Source organism: Rhipicephalus sanguineus, unplaced genomic scaffold, assembly GCF_013339695.2.
Source record: "Rhipicephalus sanguineus isolate Rsan-2018 unplaced genomic scaffold, BIME_Rsan_1.4 Seq1063, whole genome shotgun sequence".
Taxonomy (NCBI): domain Eukaryota; kingdom Metazoa; phylum Arthropoda; class Arachnida; order Ixodida; family Ixodidae; genus Rhipicephalus; species Rhipicephalus sanguineus.
This window is the reverse complement of record NW_023614257.1, coordinates 235,001-260,889: the sequence shown is the minus strand read 5'-3', so window position 1 is coordinate 260,889 and position 25,889 is coordinate 235,001. Positions and strand designations below refer to the sequence as shown.

Here is a 25,889-nt window from a genome sequence, read left to right as displayed (position 1 = left end):
TAGTCTCACCCTGTAAATAAATCCATACCATCGTTACAATATAATAAGTAGCAATCGGCAATATTAAGGCAAACAAGATATCAGAATGGGTCGGAAAACAAACAAGAGTGGCGGATATTCCAGTTGACTGAGTGAAAGGAATGAACCTGAGCCGGCCGCTTTATGCGCTGGACAGAAAACAGGTGGTCAGACCCGTGGCGTAGCCATGGGGTGGCACACCGGGCCCGTGTCCCCCCTCCAGTATTTATTTTTTTGCCGCGGCATTGAGAGCCCTAAATGACACTCGACCACATCTACCTGCCCGGCCCCCGGTTCAGATCAAGGAGGTGCCGTCCTTGATCTGATATCAAAGAGGTGCATCATGTGAAATGAAGCAAATAATACCATAGCCGCGGTTTTGCTAATATAACACGCATGAATACGCTTCTTAGGTATACGGTCGTCCGTGGTTTGCGTACGTTTGGGTCGTTACAACGTTGATTCTCATACAAATATTGTTGCTCTCGAATATTTATTAAGGTTATATGTACTCTTCGCCTAACCGATTGAATCAAGGGGAATTCAGGAAGGAAAGTACAGAAAGAATTGACGATGCTCTATGCCCTGATTTAGTATCGATTGGTTGTGCATCACCCGCTTCATGAAGAGTGGTTACCTGCATCATTAACAAAGTTTATTTCTTTTAAAACGTGCGTTACTTGAGCAGCGCAGGCGTGTTAATTTCGTCAGTTTCCTGACTGAAATATTCTGTGTTCGTTTCATTAAGTTTGCATAGCATCCAGCGTCAGAGTTCCCCCAACTTTCGTAATCAACAGCACGAAACTTCAATTTCTCCTTAGACAAATCAACAGCACGTATATCTGTGCCACGGTTACGAAATCGGCATTTCACACCTATAAAAACTTACGCTGACCCTACTATATTAACCGTTTCATACTCCATAGAAAAATGGTTCCTCCCAAAATACAGAATAAATCACGTAAAAGTTGAAGGAAATCCTATCCTTGCATTTTTGATGAGCCGGAATGAAATTCTAGTGACAGTATTTACACATTTATTTATTGCTATGCCTACTCTGGTGTAGGGAAAACTATATTGCAGTGCTCTGTCTACCCTGCTTTGTCTACCCTGTAAGTCTACCCCGTATATCGGGAACGAACGGTGAACACTTTGTTTGACTTATGTTTTTTTGGGGGTGGTAGAACTGTCTGTAAGCCTTGCAGGATAGAGTACGCGTGCCCTGCGGCGAACGGCGCGTAAAAAATAAGTGGTACTTTCTGAAGAGACTTGGTGCTTGCTAGAGTGTCGGCCAGTCTTAGAAGCACGGCTTTCTTCACATTCGCACTGCATTGAATTGTAGCCATGTCGAGGTTGCAACTGCTGGCAATGGTGTCCAATGCTCTTGCCGCGTCCTCTGCTTCGTAGTCGTCCAGGATCATGGAAACTGAGGGCGTACTAGCCGTGAGGGCGCTCTTCGGAAAGTCCGACGCTCGAGGATAGACCCAGTGAAGCCAGAGGCGGGAGAAGGCGTTAATCCGACTGACCATGTCGAACAGCGACGAAACATCTTCCTGCGAGTGCTCGGTCGTCATGTTGAGCACCAGCGCCTTCAGCGTCTTGTTAGCCTGAAAAAAGGGTTCACGCCAGGAAACTCGTAGTATACCACACAACTTGGCAGCATGAACAGGGAACCAGTTTAAGCTCTCAAGGGTGATTTACTGTGTTCATAACTTACTTTACGCTCTTAAGGGGGAATTATGGGGTCCATAACTGACTTCCTTACACCATAAGAAAAAGCCATCTTCACAAATAAAAACACCCGTATAATGGGGGTTGGCAATCGTCTAAAAACTCTCATAACTAAAACACAGCAAAAAATAATTGCTACCAGTCCGGCAACCTCAAATTACATCAGCATAGAAGACGCACCTAAGTGCCGAACCAACATAGCACTATGAAACACCAAATTGGCAGAGCCCTCATGCTGTTCAGCCATGCACCGACCATTTGGTATAACCAAAAATGGCATGCGATCTTGAGCCGCCATTGAGTGCCGGTGGGGGTATTCCTGTCCTGCGGAATTAAAGAATAAACATTCACAGAATACAGGTATATTTGTCGTATGCCTGTAGATAGCGTTACAAAAGAGATCGCTAGGGTTTAACCGTAGCACTTGTTCGGTCTTCATCTTGTCTCGCGCTCGTTTACTTCACTGTCATTTCTGAAGTACAAACTTAACCCGTCAAATATTTTACGCTTTTTTTAGCGAGTTCCAATTATCGCCTGGCACCCTGTCGTACGGGCTATGGGTGTTTCGATAGCCGATAAGCCCTCAGATCCTAAATGATATTTTAGTTAAAACGTTAACCCTCACGCGGAACAAAAGGCTATTGAAGGAAGCAAAACAATCTTATACTATTATCATCGAAATCACTGGTTAATCAAATAAGTGTTTTCCTTGCTTGAAGTAGCTTTGGGGTGTCAAGTGGCTTACAGTGCAAATACTCTGATCTGTTACGAAATGATAAGTATTGATAACTTTACAACGTGTCCTTTGTTTGCAGGTTCTTCGAGCCTGTCGTTGTGCGAAGTAGCCTGTAGCAACAAATACGCGTAGGCGTGCATTTGGGAAGTCACGATTTCATTCTGAAGCGCGCCGTCCAGGACGGCCCCCGTAGAATTGGGACGATATGCCACGTCTTAAGGGCACAGGGTAAGCCTTAAACATCCCATGCATTTTTGGCCATATTGAGGTACCGTTTTTTCAATTACTAAAATGGATATTCACGTAATGCATACACAATTTTCTTCCAAATTTGCGGCTCTTTTAACTCAAGCAGATTTATCTCAATCTGACAAATAATAGAACTTTGGTGAATATTTTACCACTAGAACTTATATATTTCAGTTGATTTGAATCTTTGAAAATTTATAACACAAAACCTGTAAACTCCAAAACTTCAATTCTGGTACATTAGTTCTAGGCTTTCATGCAGAATACAAGAAAAAATAATGAACTGGTTATCTTGGAATACATAGAAAATAATGGTACCTATAAAAAAAACATAGTTTTGAAATAATAGAGTTTAAACTTAGAAAACAGCTAAAAAGCGAGCATACTTTGCCACAAACATCGTTCAACTATTTGCTACAAACTTGGTAATCATTGCCAAAGTCAATTTTTCACTTTGGAGCCTCTCGTCTTGCTTGCCTTGCTTCTTTTGTGAGCTGTCGTGCAGCTATATACACAATGTATTGTCGATTGTAGTCAACTTTTTTCAGCAAGTCAACTGTATTTTGGCCAGGCATCAATTCTAGTTATTTAAACGGGTCCTGCAACACTTTTTCAGCATGGTTAGAAAACGCTGCCGATCGGTTGTTGAGGCTCCCGAGAACACGCGAGCCAAACATTATAGCGCAGCACGCGCCCTGGGATTTACTAAAAATTCTCAAAGGCAGCTTATAAGCGCTTCCTCTTCTCTAGCCAAAAATAATGCTTACGGTGTCACTGACACAAGTTCCACGCCATTGGCTGATTTGAACATGGAGCACTCTGTAGATACTGCGGCCGCCGCGGGGGGCCGTCACTTGGCCGCGCGCGCGCGCGCGCTCGCACTAAAAGTACGCCGCGAGTTCGAAGAAACAAAGGGGAAACGTGCCCAAGGTGACTAGGCGCGTGTGACGTACCCTCTTTCCCCGTGCCACCACTCCCTGCTTCCAGCGCTTTCGTCAGGGCGAGAGAAGAGCGAAAGCAATTACAGCGTGCGACAAATCTTTGGAACATCGCTCGTACTGGACGGATTCTAAAAATTTTGCGCTGGTCGATTCGTGAGGAAATAGGCTGCTTTAAAGAAGCCGTTCCATGGCTATATGGAAAAGTGTTGCAGGGACTGTTTAAGAATTTCGGCTGGTGTGATACTGCCATCATTAAACTAAAGAACAAAATCCAATGTCGCAATCCTGAAGACTCTGAAGCCTAAACAAAGAGCAGAGACTCTGCGACTCACTTCCCTTTATCTCAACGCTTGCACCGCACAGTAGGCATGCGGTATTATGTCTAATTACATCAAAAGTAATGTTCATGTCCGTTAGAGCATACCCGTTGCTACCCTGCACGCGATTCGCCTCAAAGGACGCTGACAAGACTGATAAGTTCAGCAATGAAGACCTTGCTGGTTCAGTGTTGAGCCCCTCAGTACGTCACCGGCATTTATTCGCATTTACAAGAGCACTATTGGTTGCCACGAAGTTTACACTTGCTGAAGACCTTCTTTACCCTGAGCATCTCAACTTCACGAGAGGCACAACTGACACAAGGTGTAAGAAGCTAGGAGCTGAAAGTGTTCGAAAAGATGCACCCCGAAGAACAAGTGCGAATAAAAAGGCGCACAACGTCTTCGAACTGCCTTGGAAATTACCCGAAAATTTCCTACACGCCGCTGACTCCAGACAACCATATTTGGCTTCGTACACCACGAATTTTTTTAGGAAATGGACCGTAAGCACGGAGTGCATACAAGGGGCTTGTCCTAGGGTGCGTGTTCACTCACTACTTCCTTTCGTAAAAACGGGTTTTCAGCACAAAAACAACTTTTTAAGGAAATGAAAAAAGTGGCAAATATGCACAAAGAAACACCCTTCCCAGATTTTAAAGAAAAAATTGCGATTTTTTCTGATTTCGCCTACTGTGCCCATAAGCTGCACTGAATTTAAGCACGCTTCGTTTCTGTATACTGCTGTGACTGTAGTCATCAGTAATGGAACCCCGCAAGAAAGTAGCAAGGCCACTAACGCTAATGCAGCACTTGAAAACTTCCCCTGTAGTGACAGCTACCTGCGACATTTTTTATTATGGCAACACATCACGTCACAGCTGACATTCCATGCAGCGAAAATGCGTTGAAATCACCTTGGAGGCACGCTTCTCCACTTTCTGCAAAATGGGACTCATAAAATTATCACAAGATCTACCTGTGCTTTGATGCATTGTATAAAGCAGTTTAGGTACAACCTCTGGGTAACTTGCTCAGTCGTACAAAAAGCAAAGGCTGTGCGCTGCTGCATGCCGGTCTTTGAAGAGGCATTCAAGAGTGCCAGGATATCAGAGTGTAATCAGTGGTCTGTCATTGTCTTCCAAAGTAGACATAAATGCGAAGAGTTACGGCAGTGGAGGCGTTCTTCAATGTGACAAGGCATGACGACACTAGTTTCGAGATACCAGCAATGCAGACGTTATGCAGAAGACAGGGGCTCTGAGATATTACTCTAATTATTGGTACCGCTGGAGCATCTTTCCGACAGGTGGTCTTGTCTTCGACAAGACCACCTGTGGAAACGTTGCCAGCGTGCATGAACGACGATATTTATCTCTGTCCTAGCTGCTTTCCTGCTTTTATGAGGGGTTACATGAGAGGCAAAGATTGCGTCGACCCGTATGGAGCGCAAAGTTACAACAAAATCCCTACGAACTTCTCAGAAAGAAATAAATGTAATTATCAAAAAACTGGGAAGCTGGCAGTTGACAGCGTGAGGGTGTATCAAAGGGCACCTCAAAGCATATAGATGCCGAGCATTGGTGATTATTCAAGATGGACTCATTTTCCAAGAAGTGGAACAGTAAGAGCAGGGCCACTTAAGTAGTGGCAGTGCTTCAGTAATTAGAACAACTGGCCCAGGTTTTTTTCCAATATCTGACATGCGTACATCGCATCTGGTGTCACCCTTAAAATTTTTGCCAAGTGGTATTGCCTTTCAATGAAATCTCTACTCGTTTAAAACTGCACAACGCGTACCAAAGCGACTATATAAAACATTTGTAATAAGTTGTTGTGAGGTGGCCTAGCCGTAGCTGCGTGCATTCAGTTTACGGGCAGTATTCCATTCTGATTACTCATTGTCTCGTCTGGCACTCTTACTTGAAAAGGAGCCGAGAAGGAACTAAGGAAGGAAAACCGACAGACTACGATCAAGGCAATGGTGCACACGATTAATGTTCCGCCATACTGGCTCCCTCTATGTTTATATACGTAGAGGGAGCTAGTCTCTTTATAATGTTTACCTTTGAAAGGGAAAATTCAACCACTCGCTTCAAGCCCGAATGAATGAATTCAAAAGCTTTTTTGTAGCGCAAAACACAATAAATCGATACAAAGTAGTCTCTCAGTTCAGGAGAAATTTTTTCCTGGTACACGGTAGAACCCGTTGCGAATGCCTTTTCGGGTCGGCTGCCGCATCAGCACGAATTCTTCAGACAAGATGCTGCCCTTTCCCAGAAATCCGTAGGGATTTACTTGTGGCTTCGTGTAGCAGACGAGTAGTTGTCAATTATCCCCCTCTTAGCCCTTCAACCCGTCTTGCGGCATTCCACACAACTAATTTTCAAAGTTTACCTTTCCAAACGTGTTTACTGATCGTGTTGACTGGGCAATTCTTGGCCTGAATTTCTCGAGCAAACCTCCGATTTTGCTCACTGACTCACAATTTTCTCTGCCACGCTACAGAAAATCTCTATCATACTTTGTCTGGGGCGATTTCTTTGAATCTGGTGGTCACCAGGACTGACTGCCATTGTACGTTCTCGACCAATTATTTCACAGAAATAAATTGTGTCCCGCATGCATTCAGGAGCAAAGGACTCGCTGCCTCAAAAGTGGGCGCCCCACACCATGTGTCACCAGTATCAGTAAAGAGAAAGTCGTATATTGATTCTTTCATGCATTGGATCATACGTATCATAAGAAACAACCTCGTGTAACTTACCTGCAGAACTTCTACCATGCTCTTATGAGTTGACTGAGAAATCGTTATTTCACGTTGAGATTACGCAGCCGCCTGTCATGGAGTAGTCTCTCCGCTGCTCGCGACGCGACACTCACCCAGGCCGCACTGAGACAGCTTCACTCACCAGGAACCTATGTCGCAGGACGAATAACGATGACAACACCTCTGCGTCTCTCAGCGTAGACGGTAAAGGCCGATGCATTTTGGCAAATGGTAATTCTTTGTAATAAGTCTAAACTCGATATCTCACGCCACAACACACACTGTAATGCGGCTATTGGACACTGAAGGGAAGATAATCGAAAGAGCTAGCGCCGTCCAGTTGAAAATGACAACCGAACTTGTCACGACGATAACAGAAATTGCTGTTCTTACAAAATTTATCCGCATTTAGAAAAAGATCGTGATGTGCAACGGAAGTTTACTGCAATGACAAAAGTAGCGAATTCTGGTGCGTGCTAGTTGTTACAACAGCGCGCTTAGGTCCTACAAAACGTCGTAGTGCAGAAGTCCATGCAGTGCAGCTTAAAGAGGTGCTGTCACAAAAGGCACCCAGTCGCACGAGAGAATTGTCCCTCAAAATGCCCGAAGATCTTGATGTACAAAACAGATATCTGTTAACAATCAGATCCGCACCGGACCCTCGCGACAGACGACATGGGTTACAACAGCATACCACGTCACAAAAGACCAAGGCGCCAGAATTTTCTGTCGTAGTCTTCTCTTGCAGTTTTCAAGTCGTTCGCCACCGCGAGCTGACTCGAAAAGCCGATTCAGGAAGTGCGTATTTATGGCATTTTGGTTTCAACAATCGATGAAAGAATGTGTGAGCTATGAAACCACGAATGACCACGAGCATGGAGTAGGAGGTGCGAAAACTACACCATAATTACATGTATTCTACCTACGATTATCATCCGGTGTACGAATTTAGTCCTCCAATAAGCACATCGGTGTGACTGCGGCCACATATATACAATAAAGTAAATTTTGGCGAAATGTGATGGCCTTCTCTGCCTGCTGAGGATGAAAAGTACATTACAGTCTGCTATTAATGGACTCTATCAGACCCCGTCTTGCCCCCTATTCCCGGCAAAAGGGAGCGCAAGTGCACAAATGAGCAGAAGTTCTGACACTATGACATCAGGAACAACACTTTCAGTATTGCGTACAATGCAGACTTGTCTAAATATATCTCCGTGACGATGACGTCTGTACAAATTGCGTAGTATGTCACTTTTGCCAACATGCCTAGTCCGTGAGGAGACAAAGGCGTGCCTGTCACATCTTTGGTCGACAAGACTGACATTGGCTGTGCATAGGCATGCAATTTTAAAATAGATCCTTATAACGCAGCCGCACTTAGGTAGTCGAAACATTCATGGTGTCACGATGGAAACATCCATCGTGTCAGGATGGCCTATCATTTACCTTTTAGCCTGCATGATGAACAGCTTGAAAACACGTATAAAATGTGTATAAAAAGTTCTTTTCAAGAATCAACCGAAACAGTGGCGTAATTGCTGTATTGCGCGCAGTGATTGTTGAAGCACCTAATGTTTCTTCCGTAAATTATGTGCTTGAGCGACCACCCACGCGAACGCCACTACACAACCAGTGAGGTATAAGTGATGTAAGTGACCGGAAAGCAACAACGGCAAGTAGAGGGCAAAGTATTATGTGGTGTTGTGGCAAACGCGCAAAACCTGTCTGGGTAAACAAGAAAAATAGCGCCCCGTGGACCAAGCGTGAGCAAAGATTTTCTGTTTTTTTTTTTGGAATGTGCGAAGCACTTTAGGGGCCCAAGCTGTCGTCTTGTGTCATCTGTCATCTCATGCCGTGGCTTGGCGTCACGCAGGCAAAACTGTGTATATCATAGCCATGTATTGCGTAGTATAGCGAAGTAGTGTGAATGAAACAGAGGGTGAGGAGGAGGGCAAGGAGGAGGAGAGATGGTATTGCACAGCATAGCTATGTATGGCATCACGCAGGAAAACCATGTATAGCAACCATAGCAAGGGGGCTGGAAAGGGAAGTGAGGATGAGATGCAATTCGGGGGTAGGTGGAGAGAAATGAGGTGGGGTAAAGCATACCACAAATGGGTGAGAAAGGGAAGTGATGAGGAGAGATGTTAGCACGAGGAGGAAGAATAGTAGAAGAGATAGGAAAGCATAGCAGATCGGTGCATAGTAGAGTAAAGCAAAGGCCTGGAAACGGGAAGTGTGGTGAGAAAAAGAGATGTGAAGGTGGGGACGAGGGTAGGGTATACAAAGCATAGCATAGTCTTACATAGTTTAGTACATCAAGGGTTGGAAAGAGAAGAGAGCGGGAGGAGGATTCATTGAAGATGAGGACGAGGGAAAGGAGGCGGAGGGCGCCACTGAACACAAACTGCAGGTTCCTTCCTCGCCATAGGACGCCGAGCAGGCTGCAATGTTTGGAACGCCAGCGCGCTTGCCCGTAAATGCCAACATAGCTGAACAGCAGGCGAATCACTGCTCTGCACTTCCTACAGCTTTCAAATTAAGCGCAACTGCATACACTTTCTCTACTTCTTATCACCAACTAAACTTCATCTTCAATTGACAATAGATTTCTTCTTAATAACCACTATAGAATATTTTAAGTTTACGAAACCAGCCCAGTTATTGACCAATCCCCCACGGTGAGTGTGAGCCACAGAGGCTAGGCAAACACCAACGCCTACAATGTCGGCCCGGCTGGACACTACAGCCATAGTTCCGCTTCGGAGTTTTGCCATGAAAAAGATGGTTGATCCCTCCGTCATAGGAATCGGAATAACACGAAAGTAAGGCGTGCCCTTACAGAAGTAACTGAATGTTTACTCTACATTGACATAAGAGGGTTTGTACAATGTATATTGATGTCTGGCTGCTATAGCACCGTTTAACGTGGATCCACCCACTTTGATGCTTGGTGGTACATCTCCATCCCGACGACTAACGTCCATGTTAAATTATTAAACAAACCCTGTTGAACTGTAGTAGTAACGTGAAAAGCGTAATCAGAACGAGGAGTGATAGCCAGAAGAGCGTCTTTATTGGACGCAGAACTTGGTCGCCATCCCGCGGCATGTTAAAATGTGATTGAACACCACGTCCGGACTAGAGGGAAACGCAAAGCGCGTCGTGCCGCCCCCGGCCGCGATTTTTTTCGGGCGTGCGCGTGAGCGGTGAACGCGGCGTAACAGCCAGGTGAGGCAGGCGCGCGTCGCAGAGCTATTTTTGGTTTGGATTACCGTGATGGTGTGAGCGAGGCCGACGCTTTTACGACTCTTGGGCTACGATCACCACCTCGTGGTATGTTAAGGCACTGACAAAATTGAACTTCTATTAAAAACGCACCGAATGGGACGGACGTGTAATGCGTTGCATGTGTTTATCGCGGAGGCCACAGTAATGACGAATTAGTTTACTTTACCGCTCCCAAAGGGCAACACCACCCCGCCGACCGGGAGAGTGCTAGATATAAAAGGCGCGTTTGTAAAGCCACCAGAGTCTGTGACCATGGCGCAGTGGGTAGCGAGCCCGGCATCTGTTGCTGCGGATTGAGCGGTCGTGAGTTCGATGCCCGTTGACGGAACTTTTTTTCTTTGGCATCTGATCATGTAAATTTCTTCGACGTCATTTCCGTGACGGAAATGCGTCACTGAAGTCTTGGGGGACCCCGGCATAAAACACTTTCGTGTTGAAATATCGCGACGACGGCGCGGCCACCGTGACGTATCTCTCGCTACAACTTACTGCCATGAACTGGCCTTATTGCAAAACCAGTCAAATAACCTTACCCGCTTCCTAAAGTTAGAATCATATTGCTCTTTATTCTTCATTTCATGCAATTTCTATGTTGACCATAACGATATATATATATAATATATATATATATATATATATATATATATATATATAGTAAGTAGGGCGGTTAACTTGAGTTACAACTGCTTTGCTAATTTACACCACAGGGACATGTGCGATCTGCAAGGATCGCAAACCAGGCGCTAATTTTGGTCGGTTAACACTGCGAAGACGAGTTTGCACAAAGCTTAACCAACGGGCGCTCTCGGGAAGAGACGCTACGCTCCTCCACAGGCGCGGCACACAAGGACTCCACGGCCGGGTTCGTCGACTGTCCGACACTCCGCAAAAAAGGCATACCGTGGCAGGAGCTCAACAAACCTGGGTTTATTAAGCCAAGGTGCAGCACACTGCGACAGTCACGAATAGCGGACCGAACAGGCGCATTCCGCAAGACAGATGGAGTACGTTTGCCGGCGGGGCTATCGGCTGCCACACGAAGGGAACCACCGACCACGCAAAAAAGAAGTCGCCTGCTAAGGCAGCGCGTGACCATCTCGCTGCAAGCCCGACAGCATCTCTCCCTCGGCGACTAAGCTAACTACGCGCAAGACACACGATAGCCCGGGGGGGCTATCGTTGACGATATACCGGCAAGTGCGAAGGCTGTTTATTATTAAAAGGTTCTGCTTTACGAACTATCGGACGCATATACATCGGTAAATAATCTGACAGAGGTGCGATGAGTAACTGATCTAGTTTTCTAAGCTTCGCTAACTAACTAAAGGACTGATCATTATGCCTATATGGTTAGGTAGCGCACTTTAGACGGGGACAAAAGAAACAGAAAGGACACGACACTCGCTCCTTTCTGTTTCTTTTGTCCCCGTCGAAAGTGCGCTACCTAACCATATAGGCATAATGATCAGTCACCAACTAGCCTAGCTCTCAACCTTACTAACTAAAGGAGATGCTTTGTCTGTAGCCTGTAACGTCTTGGCGTTCACGTTTCAACGCCTCTCCGTTTCCACGGCGCTGAACGCAGCATCAGTGCGACCCCAGCAGTACGTGGCGTGTAAACACTCCATGTTTATATTGCACTGTAGAGGCACCTAGACGTCATGGGCAATCCATGTTCTGGAACTGCGTTCTGACCGCGTTGCAGGTAAGCGCCGCGTTGAAGTCTCCGCCACTCCGGCACATTATCGCAGCGCTGACCGTCGGTGTTCGTTAGTGCATTCACGCAGTACTGCTACACACAATCGTTCCTAAGCGGTGGCGCCGTGCCTGTGGTCATATATACCAGGATATTGCAGGAAGCTAATAAAGAGGACTCTCGCTAATAGTTCTTACATAGGGCTGCTGATCTCGAAGATAGACGGGTCGAAAGCTAGATTCCTATAAAGGGCGTCTCAATTGAAATATCATGGTTGGAAAATATTTTCCCTAGCCTAACAGCGTGTCCTCTTGGTACGTGGCTGGCTGAGGCAAATGGCGTCACTAAATTTTTATTGGACTCAGCCATGAAATATTTTGGTAGTATGTTACGTGTACGTCAATACCGCACAAATGTACTCAAGTAGCCTGTTTAATGTGTTGTTACTCCACACTCACACGCGCATCTGCTCTGTTTTCGGTGATGGTCTGCTAATGGTCTGCTCACAACGAGTCTTCACGTACACGACACTTTTCAAAGGCTATCGCCGGTACTTAGCAGAATGCATAGGGAAGGCAATTATTGGGGCACATTCTTGAACTTCCGAAACATTAGCGAGTATGCGGAAATCTACGATGACGCATTTGCATAGAGCTGACGCATTTCGCCCGTACATCGTACTTCAAAGACTGTGGTTACCTCTAAATCTGAGCTTCTAGCGATACTTGCTTTTGCAGTGCACAAGTTCCCCCGAAGAATTGTTTTTCCTTCCAACATCTTGCCTGCCGCACCGTTTACTGTCACTATGGCGTGATAATGTAATCTATTAGGATAATCCAATGACGTAAAGACGTGACGCCGACAGGAATAACAGACTTGCCTCCAATGATTCGCGTATGCCACCTGCAGTTGCGAGTAAAAGGGCCCGCAATTCGTAAAGGAGAGTTTTCGGAGTCGGCTCGTTGGCGGAGGTGGAATCACCTCTGCGTCAAAATCGGGAGGCTGACTTGGTATCGCCAGCGCGGAGGCCATAGCTTCGATGTCCGCAGGGTCAATAAAGGATTCCAGCAGTGTAAGCGACTGTAACGACCAGCTGTGAGCCACCGCCGCCAGCAGGGCAGACGGGCTGTGGCGCTTGGATCCCTTCACCTGCAGCATGGAAGCAAAACAACACGCGATGAGTCTTCCTGCGTGCATGAGGGTAAGGAGGGAGGGGGGAGCGTTGAGGCACACGAGTGCGGTAAGATATCCTAAAGGGTCCCGAAACCACCCAGAGGTCAAAGTTCAGTTGTGGTCCTGCAGCTGTGCATGAATTTTCAACGAACACGCAGCCGCGTGTTTCTAGAGAAATCTCTCCTGAGCACTGCTTCAGTATTTGCAACAGAGGTGAGCAATGTACCTACCTTAAGTTCCTCCAGTGTCACGTGGTTTAGGACGGCATCTGCGAGAGCCCTGCCCTGCCGCGCGAGCAGGAAGTTTTCGTGCACATGCAGATACTTCAGACTCCGGTTGCGAGCCAAATGGTCGAGGAAGCGGCCAGCGTTTGTGTCAGTAGCCTGCATGATCCGCGGTTTACAGAGCATTTCAGTCCAGAGACAGGCAGCACACATATATGTAATAGTATTGGATGCCTAACGTAGTTAAACGCATGCCCTTGGCAGGGCGCAGGGGAAGGCGTTCGTAAAAAACACACGTATCGAAACGCAAACGTAACGAAGACGCTGAATGACAAGGGTGCTGTCTGCTGCCTCATGCCATACTTGTCCCATCTCAGATAACTTATTGTAGCGGCCACCTTGCATGATGAATGGGACAAGACATTCAGGCAAAGACGAGGAACTCGGAGGGTGGTAGCGAAAGGCAGGCCCCTTCCCTACCTGCCTCGCCTCACTACCCCCACCCCCGGGTGCGCACACTCATGCATACCACGTCTTCTACGTCGAAATGAACAAGCGCTTAATGAATCGGCCACAATTCTGTGTACAGCACGAACTTCCGTTGCTTTCGCTGCAAAACGTCCCCATAGGACGTTGTTACTCTGAATAGCGCCAAAATCATCGCTAACAGATCAACCATCTGCGGTTCGCTTGTCACATGAACTGCGACACACCAATTGGCGTTTTCTAGCGATAAATTACAAATATCAGCAATAGGAAATAGTTGCTACCTGAAAAAAAAAACGCGGATATGTTACCATGTTCCAGTACGGGAACGTGATAATGGGCCGGAGTTAAAATATGCGATGCGAGCGTGTCAAGGGTTCCAATCTTGTGTGCCGCCTCTTGTGGCTTCTGTTTTGTTGCAATGCTCACGGCTTAGTGGGCAGTGCATTTACGAGTTGGGCATGGTCAAAATTTTCAGTAGTATATTTATAGGCCAATCATTGCCCCAGCGTTCCAGGGTCCATGCGGCCAGCGTCCCAATGTCCCAGCGTGTCAGTGCTCCAGCACTCAGCGCCGTACTGGCCAATAACGACGCCTTACACTGGCCCAACACTGCTGAGCTTTCTATGGGGAGTCTGTGCTTGCCTTGGCTTCATTTTTTATTCGATTCATAAGGTTGCGCTTGAAGGCTAACAAGAAAGCGGGCTCCGGGCCTCCATCATTTAAGCCTTCTTTTGTTAATCGCTAGTACAGTAGCTATATATGGCAGTATGAAGGCCTAGCATTCACGAGTGGCACCATGGGTTGATATGAAAGTAATGAGAATGAATTGTTGTTCGTGATGCGGCGCTGAAGGGCACACAACCAAACTGCGATGTAATAAGCTATGCCAGCGCCAGTTATACTAGGTCTTACTAGTGCCATTGAAAGCAAGCGCCACACATTATTCACGAGCACCTTTTAGGTGCGTTATGGTGCAAGCACCTTCAAACTTGGTTTAACGCAAGGGATCGTAAACGTAAAGAAACCGTCGAAGGAACGGGTGTCGTCTGGTGTCTTGTCGCTGAAAGGTCCGAGCAAGAAAAGTTCATTTGTGACCATCCTGTCGCTTCTATGCGGACGTGTTTCGATTGGCTAATGGACGCTACAGTAGCCCAACGCCAAATGCGCAGCACTATTTAGTTAGTTAGTTAGTAGGTGCTATTACAACCACCGGCGCCACCTTAAGTTATGGCAAGTGTACTAGATGATGTCGGGCGGCAGACGAGCACGCACGAACTACATCTGCCTACGCACTCGCGAATTCGGTTGGAAAACATGTGTCTTAATGTTTTCATAATTTTTATTAGGTATATTTTACCGGTTCAATGTCTGAATACTGCTGTATCTTTCTGCGCCATCAGTATGGAGGGACTGACAGCAAAAGAAGTTTGGTATGCGTCCAACATGTCACCGACGTTCGGATGGCATTAGCAAGACATTTAGTTTATCGCAATGGCTGTCAGACGAGATTCAAATGATTCATGCTGAGCGACACGAACCCGGACTTCAGGGCTAAGTTTAACAAGTATGCACTCTGAACTACATTCACCTTACGACAAAAACGCCCTGGTGCGCAGCTGGTCAGTTATTCCACCAAAAATGTGCGCTTTGGAACTAGCAAGGATGTGGGTGGCTTGGCCGCCTGGAGAGAGAGAGCGTGCGCGCGCGCGCGTTTGTGTGTGTATGTGCGTGTGTGTTTGTGTGCGCGTGTGTGCGCGTGCGTTCGTGTGCGCTTGTGTCTATGCGTGTGCACTTTAATATTGTGCAACACTATTTACAGCTTGCATTAGTAACACTAATTCAGCTCGATGTAGTTGCACCTTTAACAAAACCCAGCATGCGGTACCCTTCCCCAGAAGTTCCGCACGTCAAATTGCTCGCTGCTTCTGTAGTTGATGGGGTTTAACTTCCCAGTCCAACACTATAAGATTAAATTTGCCCCCGCGTGTTTCTTGGAAAGCTCGCTTATTTGATATGTGAATCTTTCTTTTGAATTTCGCGTCCATCGGAGTGTGCCCGGGGTCGAACACGAGTACCATGACCCTAGTAGGAGGAACGCCTTATCAATTAAGCAGACGCGGCACCTGTTGGTGCACTGTGTTGCTGGCGCACACGTCACCCTGCGTAATGACACTGTTTATAGACGATTATCTCAACAAGCACCACGAATTTAATGTCCACTGGCAATTTGAAATTACAGTAGCACAGGAGTTCTACGCACGGTGAAGAGTTTACTTGGATTATTGCAACGTTTCTTACAAGCCCTGTTCGACGCACTGATTGAATGACACATCAAAAGGATAATACACATTATGTTCATCCACACGGAGTACAAATATGCATCAGATCACAAAAACCGACACGAAAACGTCAGGAATGTTTGACATGATTTAAAAATATAGTTACAAAAGACCAAGTGTACAATGATCGCCAGTAATATAGGTATTGAGGGTTAGGGTATCCTATAAACAAAGGAATAGCTTTGCTCGCCATTGCTCCCGCACGAAATAAGTCTAACGAAATGGTAATAAAGTAATAAGTAAGGAAACAGCGCTAGCTAGTTCCCCTTACCTCACGGGACGTACGACTCGTACGTCTTGTTTCGTTACAGCTTTGTGAAATCGGTTTAGCGCTTCTCGCGAAAGAGGGCTGCGCATTATGGTCACGATGTAAAATGTTGTACACATCGAGTGTTTTGCGCTCGTTTGTCAGTCTGCTTCTATACGATAAGGAAATGCACAAGAAAAGAGGAACAGAGTTCATTAAACCTACGAACTAACGGCTGTGTTCCCACAATGACCATGAGCACCTAAATTAAGGCAACGAAACACGAGATACTACGCACATTCGCTGCAAGTGCGCGTTGACGCCTGAAATAGTTGACATTATAGAGATCCCGGCTCAAGAAACCTAGCTCACTGTTGCCCGACGTCCTACCGATTTCGCATATCCTCTACTGCAGACCAATAGTAGAAAGTGGACGCCATATGTACCAAGAACAAATGTTAGCCGTTATTTTAGAGAATATGAAGGCTCTGTTCAATAGTTGATCACGACCATGAATAACGTAGAAGTCGCGAGAATTCAAGCTGACGCGGGAGCCACTGGTGTCGCCACGGTCGATATCGCCATTCGTTGTGTGAGTAAGCATTACACGCGTTATCGCCGTGTAACTGCACTAAAATACAACGTACTTGAGCTGCAAAAGCCAAATAACATCCGGATCATTCGTTTAATTAGTGTCGTCTCGTTACAAACGCATCCAGAACTCTCTTGGGTTAGTGCCACTGGCCAATCACCCCCTAGCGCCCCTTACAGCGCACGCACTTCCCAAAACGGACGAACAAGGCAGGTGGTGAAAGCCCTAGGAAAAGCGCGCTTCATACAGTCCGCACGAATCGAAACGCGAAAATTTAGGGCCAAAACGCTCGCACTTTACTTTGCAGCGTCTGCAGTTCGTGCAGTATTGGTAATTGTAATGACAATTGTTGGGTTTTAACGTACCTGAACCACGATGCGATTACGAGGGACACCGTTGTGGAGGGCTCCGCAAATTTTGACCACCCGGAACTCTTTACCGCGCGCTTAAATATAAGTACAACGGCCTCTATCACTTCGCCTTCAGTCGAAATGCAGCCGCCCCGGCCATGAATCGATGGCGCGACCTTCGGCTCAGCAGTACAGCACCATAATCCCTTGACAACCACCGTGGGTCACGGCTTAATTTCGACTGAAACGCTTACATCGGCGCCAACGTTACCATTATCGGACAGATTCGCAGCGACGTGACGCGGTTATCCCGAGCATTTGCTCGCAGCAGTGGTTATACTAAAAAAACAATGTCGCGTTCCAGTCCGTGAGTACCGTGCATGACGATTGTTACTGTTTTATTTCGGCCCACCACTACTCTCCCCCAAGACATTCGCCCTAAATGATGATAAGTACTTCTCTTACCTCACCTCAATGTTGAGTAACTCCAGATCAGTGAGCGAAGTGGCCTGCTCCACGTAGGTACCAATAATGCGCACCACGTCTTTGCTGAAACACATGCTCGAAAGTTCGAGGAATGTTATGTTCGTCATGCTTGCGATAGCCTCGCAACAAATAGTTGACTCGGTCAGCGGCATCTGAAGTGACAAAAAATGTAAGAAGGAGGTGAAGAATGCCTGCCAGCGGCTTTTACGCAAATACTGTAATGGCGCTAGACAGCATGTAATTTCAAGAAACGTGTACACCACACTCCAATCACAGTTGCAGCCTTTGAGACGTATTTGTCAAGTAATGGCCATCTACTTGGGAGAGGGCGGTGCTATTTTTTAACGCCGTGCGGCCTGTCCTTTCATGTCATCAATGGTAGGCGTGCTATCTGCCTGGCGCATAAAGCTTGCTCAGAAAGAGCGAACGCAGGGTTTCAAGTAAAAGAGTGCGCAGCTCCCACTAGTGGCACAAGGCTAGAACAATCAGCGGAGCTAGTGTTTGACGTAGGTAAGTCTTGCTAGTAATGCCGAGCTTTTGCAAGAGATGGCAAGTTTTACTAGTAGTACTAAGTATGGTTAGATTTGGCTACACTTCGCTAGACGTGTCATGTGACCACCTGTTACGTGATGTGATTTTAGTCATGTGACTAGGTGCCACGTGGTTTTCGTCAGGAACATGTCCCGTGACTAGCTGCTACGTGGAACGTGTCACGTTACTAGCTATTACGCGATGTTGCGTGATTTTTGTCACGTGACTAGATGTTAAGTGATGTCACGTGATTTCTGGTCACTTGACTGGTTAAATGATAGTACGTGATTTTTAGGCCCGTGACTACTCATAACGAGATGTTACGTGATTTTTAGTCACGTAACATACTCGCTTTTTACAGCGAAAGCTGCTATGAGAGTATTTCACCGGCAGTTTTTGGCGCCGTAGTTGTCCGCCGCCGCCGCCGCCGGTGTCCGTAACCAGTATCGCTCGAAATAAAAAAACGAAATAAGAAAAAAATTCCAGGATGGAACGAGGTTCGAACCTGGGCCCTCTGCGTGGGAGCCCAGTATTCAACCTCTGAGCCATGCCGGTGCTTGAAACTGCATTGCAAAAAGGTCCTATATAGGCTTCATGTCGGGAAGGAACCACATTAGCATATGCAATATAGCGTAGTAGAAGAGTAAAATAAGCACCAAGCGTCGCACAACGCGAATTCTGTAACTAGGCGTCACACAATGCTAATTGCGCAACGAGTAGGTTGTTGAATGCTTCCAGCCCATTACAAAGGGCTCTGCCATAATTATTCATCGTCATCAGGCACAGCATAAACAAAGTGCGCATAATACCTTACATGAGTTTAGCAGGTACCACGGCTCTCCGTAGAATGACGAAAAATGGCACAGTGCCTGCTGCCCTACTCAAAAATTACAATAATTTATAGCGTAGTGGGTTCCTCGCAAGTGCACTCGTATTGGTTGCCAAGGAAGCCCATAAGTGCATGAACCATTTCCTCGGGGTCTCAGTAAAATTACAATGATGTAGAGCATAGTGCGTTCCTCGCAAGTGTACTTGTATTGGTTGCCACGGAAGCCCAAAAGCGCATGATCCATTTCCTTGGGGTCTCAGTAAAGTTCTTCGCCTCCTCCCGTCTCTCTCCCACGTCAACGTATGTTATACAGCATGACGGGAGATGCAAATTACATAATTGGTGGACCGTTTAAAGCTTCCAACCCATTACAAAGGGCTGAGCCATAATTCTCATCGTCATCAGTCATCGCGTCAACAAAGTGCACATAATGCCTTACAGACGTGCATCTGGTGCCTCGCTTCTCCGCAGAATGACGAATAATGGCTTTGTAGGTGTTTACCAACTTCACAAAAATTGTGATTTATGGGGTAGTGGGTACCTTTCTAGTGTACTTGTATTGTAGCCCCAAGAGAGCTTAACTCTAGAAACGCCGCTCTTCCAGCTTTCGCTGTGACTGTGCTGCGATTTCAGCGCAGGCCTTGCGTTTTTATAGTTTTCGTATTCCACGCCGGACAAATCGGTGAACGTGTTGGGGGAGCGGAGCAGAAGTTGAAGAGGACGAAGCAAGCGCGTACTGGTTCATGATGATGATACTTCCTGTTCGCACTACCCGTTAAACGAAAAGCTTGAAGAACTCCAGTCTTAAAACAAATCCGAGAGATCCCACGCTCTGTAGGAATCGATGTAACGCGAAGCACCCGGCAAGGAGCCGCATACATCGCCTTATTTGTCTTTGAGGCATATGAATCGTTGATGTCATGACATGTAGTTAACTATCGCATGTGTCTCATGCATGGATACACAATCTGGTACGTACCATAGTACTGAAATGTATATTCTCGTATACACAATGATAGACCTGTCATTCATGTTCGTCACGCACTCATGTCATGTCATATTAATTTTCGTATACATATACAGTTGACAAAACAGCCGCAAGCGCACAATGAGTGTCGCATGTAAATGAAGCCATACAACGCATGATGTCACGATTTGCACGTTGTGACCTGCCATTTATGTTCGTGATACAGTCACGTCGCGCAATACCAATTTTGGTGCATATCAAGCTAACGACATTGCCGCAAGCGCACCATGAGCGTGACATATAAGTCATGCCGTACATGACATGCATGTCAGGGTTTTCATGTTATCACCAGTCGTTTGTGTTCGTCATACCGTCCTGTCACGCGAATCCGATTTTAGTGTATATCAAGCTTTCGAACCTGCCGCCGACACATCATGACCGTCGCACGTAAATCATGTCGTACATGACATGCGTTTAATAATTTTCATGTTACCACCTGTTATATATGCACAAAATACAGTCACGTAACATAATACCAACAGTCGTGTACGTGGAACTAGCGAAACCCCCGCGAGCGCACCGCGAGCGTGGCATGGGAATCATAAGGCACACGACACGGATGTCACGATTTTCATGTTACCACCCGTCGTTTATGTTCGTCATACAGTCATGTCACGCAAAATCAATTTTTGTGTGTACGTACCAAGCCAGCGAAACGGCCGCCAGAACTCCATGAGCGTGGCATGTAAATCATAGCGTACATGACATGCATGTCATCATTTTCATTTCAACACATTTCCCTTTTGTTTGTCACAAAAATGCTTCGCCAAGCCAATTTTGGTATATAGCCTAATAATTAAACGGCCGCCAGTGCCTAGAGACCATGTCATGTATATAATGCCGTACATGACACGCACGTCATGGTTTGCATAGTAGAGGCTTTTCACTTATGTTCGTCATACACTATTGTCACGCCGTACCAATTTTGGTATATACCAAGTTATCGAAACGACACCAAGAGCGTGGCATTTAAATCATGCTGTTCATGACATGCATGTCATGATTTTCATGTTATGACCAGTTTGTTCCTCATGCAGTCTTGTCATGCCATACTCATTTTGGTATATATGCCCTCAACGAAACGGCTACTAGAGCGAGCGAGCGAGCGAGCAGGCAGGCAGGCAGGCAGGCAGGCAGCTAGACAGATAGACAGATAGACAGATAGACAGATAGCTAGATAGCTAGATAGCTAGATAGCTAGATAGCTAGATAGCTAGATAGCTAGATAGATAGATAGATAGATAGTAGATAGATAGATAGATAGATAGATAGATAGATAGATAGATAGATAGATAGATAGATAGATAGATAGATAGATAGATAGATAGATAGATAGATAGATAGATAGATAGATAGATAGATAGATAGATAGATAGATAGATAGATAGATAGATAGATAGATAGATAGATAGATAGATAGATAGATAGATAGATAGATAGATAGATAGATAGATAGATAGATATAGATAGATAGATAGATAGATAGATAGATAGATAGATAGATAGATATAGATAGATAGATAGATAGATAGATAGATAGATAGATAGATAGATAGATAGCTAGATAGATAGATAGATAGATAGATAGATAGATAGATAGATAGATAGATAGATAGATAGATAGATAGATAGATAGATAGATAGATAGATAGATAGATAGATAGATACGCTCGAAGTCGCAGAAGTTCCCTGAGAAATGGTTGTGAGACACGTTGGGCTGATTCTTTGACAAGTTTCTAAGTGCAGTGTTTAATCTCGTAAGTAAGCGTTTCCGCTTTCGCCTAAACTTTTTGGGTGGCGTATTTCCCCACCTAACTGAGCGCTACAACCGCTCACCATTTGCGAGTTTCAGAGTCCTTGTAGAAAGCCTGCAGTACCTCCCATAACGTATTTGTGCGAACTATAGCCCAGTGAAATAACCCGACAACATATCGACAGCTTTGCGGACCCTCTGAACGCTCACCACGCAAATGATGTCGATGAAGTTTTGCCTGTACTCCAGTCGCTTGACTCCCATGGCGCCAGTCTTGAGGGCGTGCCACAAGACTTGTCTCTCGAGTGCCGTATGAGCCAAGTCCAAGTATATGTACGTCACGCACCTGCACCGTATAAATGCTCGTCACAAGTGACAAACAGCATAAATGTTCGACAGCATGCTGCCCTCTAACACTTGAAGGCAAACGCCTGCTGCAGGATTTGCTAATGCATAAAGGGATATAATTGCGGACCAGAGTTATTGCAATACAATAAGCTGCAATGTAAGAGACGCACATTACATTTAGATTACCATGCCGTTCTCAGTCGAGTACTTTGTTCCTACTGCCTGAAGCTTTCAGCACCTCACGTGGCATTGCAATGGCTCCTGGATCGCCCCCCGTTTGACCAAGAGACGATGCCACGCGATGGCGTCACAACGTGTGGTCATGCGAGAACGTCATTACGATGTTGCGTTTTAAGCGCGCTCTGTGACGACATTACGAAGTCACAGCGTTACGCCACGGCATGACTTCATGGGTCATTTAGGGCCACGTGGGTTTTTGTGGCACCTCATTTCTCAAGGGGACGCTCAACAATGCGATTAAGGCGTTCGTCTCAAAATTGCCAAAGTAATTGCGGTTGATTGAATAGCTCGTTTTTATTAACCACAACCGTGAGTAGTGGACAAATTATGAGGTGAAAGAAAGCGTGGAGTCGTTAATTCGTAGTTTGTAAGCAAAATGTATTATAAGAAGCGATGAGAGCTCAGTCGGGTTTATTGGGGCAAAAGCAACTTTCGTTGTGTTGCGTCGCCTAGAAGATACCAGAAAAGCGATAGTAAAAGCAACGAAATCTGCACTGGTCAAAGCACATTCTGAAAGCGAACTTCGGCGGAGAAATAAGGAACCATCTGAATACTTATAATAAATGCCTGGGTACTAAGCGCCAACGAATCGAAATGATCATGAGGGACGCCGTAGCGGGCGACTCCAGATTTATGTCGACCACTTGGGACTCTCGGACGTTGGCCCAAATATACGCACACGTCTGCTCCGTCCATTTCGCCCCATAAAAATGTGGCCGCGTGGCAGGGAATCGAGCCCGCGCCCTCGAGCTTAGCAGCGAGGAACCATTTCACTCTGAACGTAGATCACCAGCGAATCTGACGCACAGGTTTCGAAGAATGTACATGTATGTATTGTCTTCATTTGGCACTGACAGTGACAATAGATTTATGATTCTCTTGGTATACACCGATTCGTTCGTTCAAACCCTAAATATTCTTGGTCAGTGGTTAATCTATAAGCGACCGGCAAATAAGCAACCAACATATCAGCAAGGAAGCATCAAAACAGAGTAGCAGCTAAAGATGAGATATTCCCAAGACATGATGACTAGACGTGCGTATATGAAATGCCAAAGTCACACTGGTTGGCTGTCGGTGAGTACATGCGTTATCGGATAGACTGAAGAGCTCCCTTTGAAACGTAGTAAAGCCTCGGTGATACAAATCTCGCAGGCCACCAAAAATATTCGTATCATCCGAAATTCGCACCAGCAGAAAACATGGAAAATTAGTATGCGACAGAAGAAAGCTGGTGTACATTTTCATTTATTGTTTCTCGGGGCCACATAAACGTCATAAACAGCTCTGGATGATTACCAGTAAAGTTTCTAGACGTCAACGGTCATACTTGTACTCGTAAATATGAGGCGCATCTACGCATGTGTAAGTAATGAAGTAGATGTGTTGTCAGCCGTGCAGCTAGTAGCCCCCTCCTAATGTTAAGTTTGCTTTTCCGCATAACGTCAGAGTACTGCGGCGAATATGACTTAAGCAGCGCTTTGCACGTGATAAATGAAGGCGAGAAAGTTTTAGAGCCGCTGTCCTTTGTTGTTGTTATTTTCTTATCGCGGTGCCGTTTGGGATGTTTTTAGAAAGATTTCCGGCCGTGCCCGCACAATCAGAAAGTTTTCTCCTGTGCAAATCGGAGAGTTGGCAGGTGTGCGCGTCTCCAACAGTCGTGTGTGTTGACATATTTGAATTTAAGGCGCGAATAAGACACGGACGAAGTCTGTCGTTCTTACATTGTGTGTTGACGTTGCGCGGCCTAGCTTCTAGGCCAAGACCGTCCGCTCCACTTTCGGTCCTGGCCGATTGCTAGGCCATGACTTGCATCGACGTCGCAGGGACGTGTAAACTCAGCGCAACGACAGTGCCGCGAGTTTCAACGCGTTGAAACGAAGCTATGCGATAGATTATAAATTCTGTTTTCAGTATAGCGAATCAAACATTGTTAGCTATCTGAATAACCTGCGTGCAGTGTAGGACGGTAGAGAGGAGGCTTTACCGCGCGACAGGACTAAGCGCAGCGATGCCGGTAAGAAAGTGATGTTGACACGTTTCAAAACTTATTCCATAAGGGGCAGCCTACTTTCTGACATATTGCGCATCCAATTGAACAAAAAACAAAGAAACATTGTCTTCTTTTAACAATAAAACGTATTTTGCTGTTGTAGTCACCTACGTAAGTTGTGTATGTACGATTAAAATGTAAAAAAAAAAAAATTACGCATCTCACGCACGTGAAAAGTGAACATGAAAAGTGTTAGTTGCTACAAAGAGTGGGTGCCAATTCGTAGTTTATGCGACATCCTTCGGGCATGTGCTCGTAAGTAACACGATACGCCAATATTATTCGCGTTCACATGTCGCTTTCAGGGCCTACTGCAGTTTCAGGGCCTACTACAGCCGCTGCCGCCGGGCAGTTGAACCCGTTTCACCCATTGCAGCAATACAGTTTTGCGTAGCCGACTGAATGCTTGCGAATCCACCTCACAGCGTCACAAACAATAGTGCACCCACGGTCGAATGTAACCGTTTTCCCGGAACAGTATTCTTTCAGTTTCATGCGAACAGCGCCAGACTTGCAGCATCTGTTAATATTTTATAGCACACAGGGGTGGATACGGGATCTTTCAGATTGGAGATCGGGTTTTGGTAAAACCTGATATGTCCTCTTCTTGGGGTATACATTTAAAAAAATTAAGGGGGCGATCAGAACATCCAGACGGCCTCTCTGAATTTGGCAGTCGTAGCAAATGAAATGCTTGAAAAATACGCAGAGTGAAGGAATACGCATGCAAAACGTGCCATGAAACGCTACCTTATTGAACTCCACGATCGAAAAGAAACTACAAACAACACGCTCCAGCACAATCGGTCCGTTCGCTGAAAATAGATGACGCGCACGAGCTACCTGTCTAACACGTAATTGTTATCGCAATGTAACAAAGTAACGACGTCATGAGCAGTGCAGGCATGCGCAAGTAGCCGCGATGCAGCTTTCAAGCTCGTATATGAAGCAAGTACACGGCGTGCAAACTGCTTCGTTCCGGCATGACACGAAAGAGTGTTCTCTGATGTGCGCCGATGCTGTCCCATACCGCATACAAGGTCGATCCAAATGGGTCGTGAAGCTTCGGGCGAAAAGCGGTTCAGAACCTATTGCTAGCGACACCAGCCAGGGGAGTTGTGGGTGCTGCGATTGAACCGCGACTGTTTGGAGGGAACAAGCACTAAAACCGAAAAACAAAGTTTTATTCAAGGGCGGAGAATCTTTATGTTTTACAAATGGCATTTATTTCCCGAACAATCCTATGTAGGTGCAATGTGTCAAGAATATATGACAGTGCTTAATTGTTTCTTTTTCTTAGCGCACCCCTGATGAGAGGCGCACGTTATTGTTATTCAGTGCAGCCGTTGCGGTGCATGGAAAGGCGCGCTCGTAAAGTTCGTCTGCGACGACAAATCCGCTCACGTATTCTGGTGCTTCGCACTTGCATGCGTTCTCTGAATTATTGTCGTGAGAA

At 46.0% G+C, this 25,889-nt stretch overlaps 1 protein-coding gene across 1 annotated transcript in view; it reads right to left on the bottom strand.

Moving 5' to 3' along the window:
* Positions 1-313: 313 nt before the first annotated feature.
* The window catches only part of LOC125756498 (uncharacterized), a 103,507-nt gene continuing 77,931 nt past the window's right edge, over positions 314-25,889 (bottom strand). The window contains exons 4-9 of the mRNA XM_049411344.1: positions 22,003-22,138; positions 17,637-17,804; positions 13,156-13,308; positions 12,629-12,901; positions 1,275-1,625; positions 314-340 (exon numbers count right to left, since the gene is read on the bottom strand). Of these exons, the coding sequence (XP_049267301.1) occupies positions 314-340; positions 1,275-1,625; positions 12,629-12,901; positions 13,156-13,308; positions 17,637-17,804; positions 22,003-22,138 (1,108 nt within the window). The remainder of the gene's footprint in view (positions 341-1,274; positions 1,626-12,628; positions 12,902-13,155; positions 13,309-17,636; positions 17,805-22,002; positions 22,139-25,889) is intronic.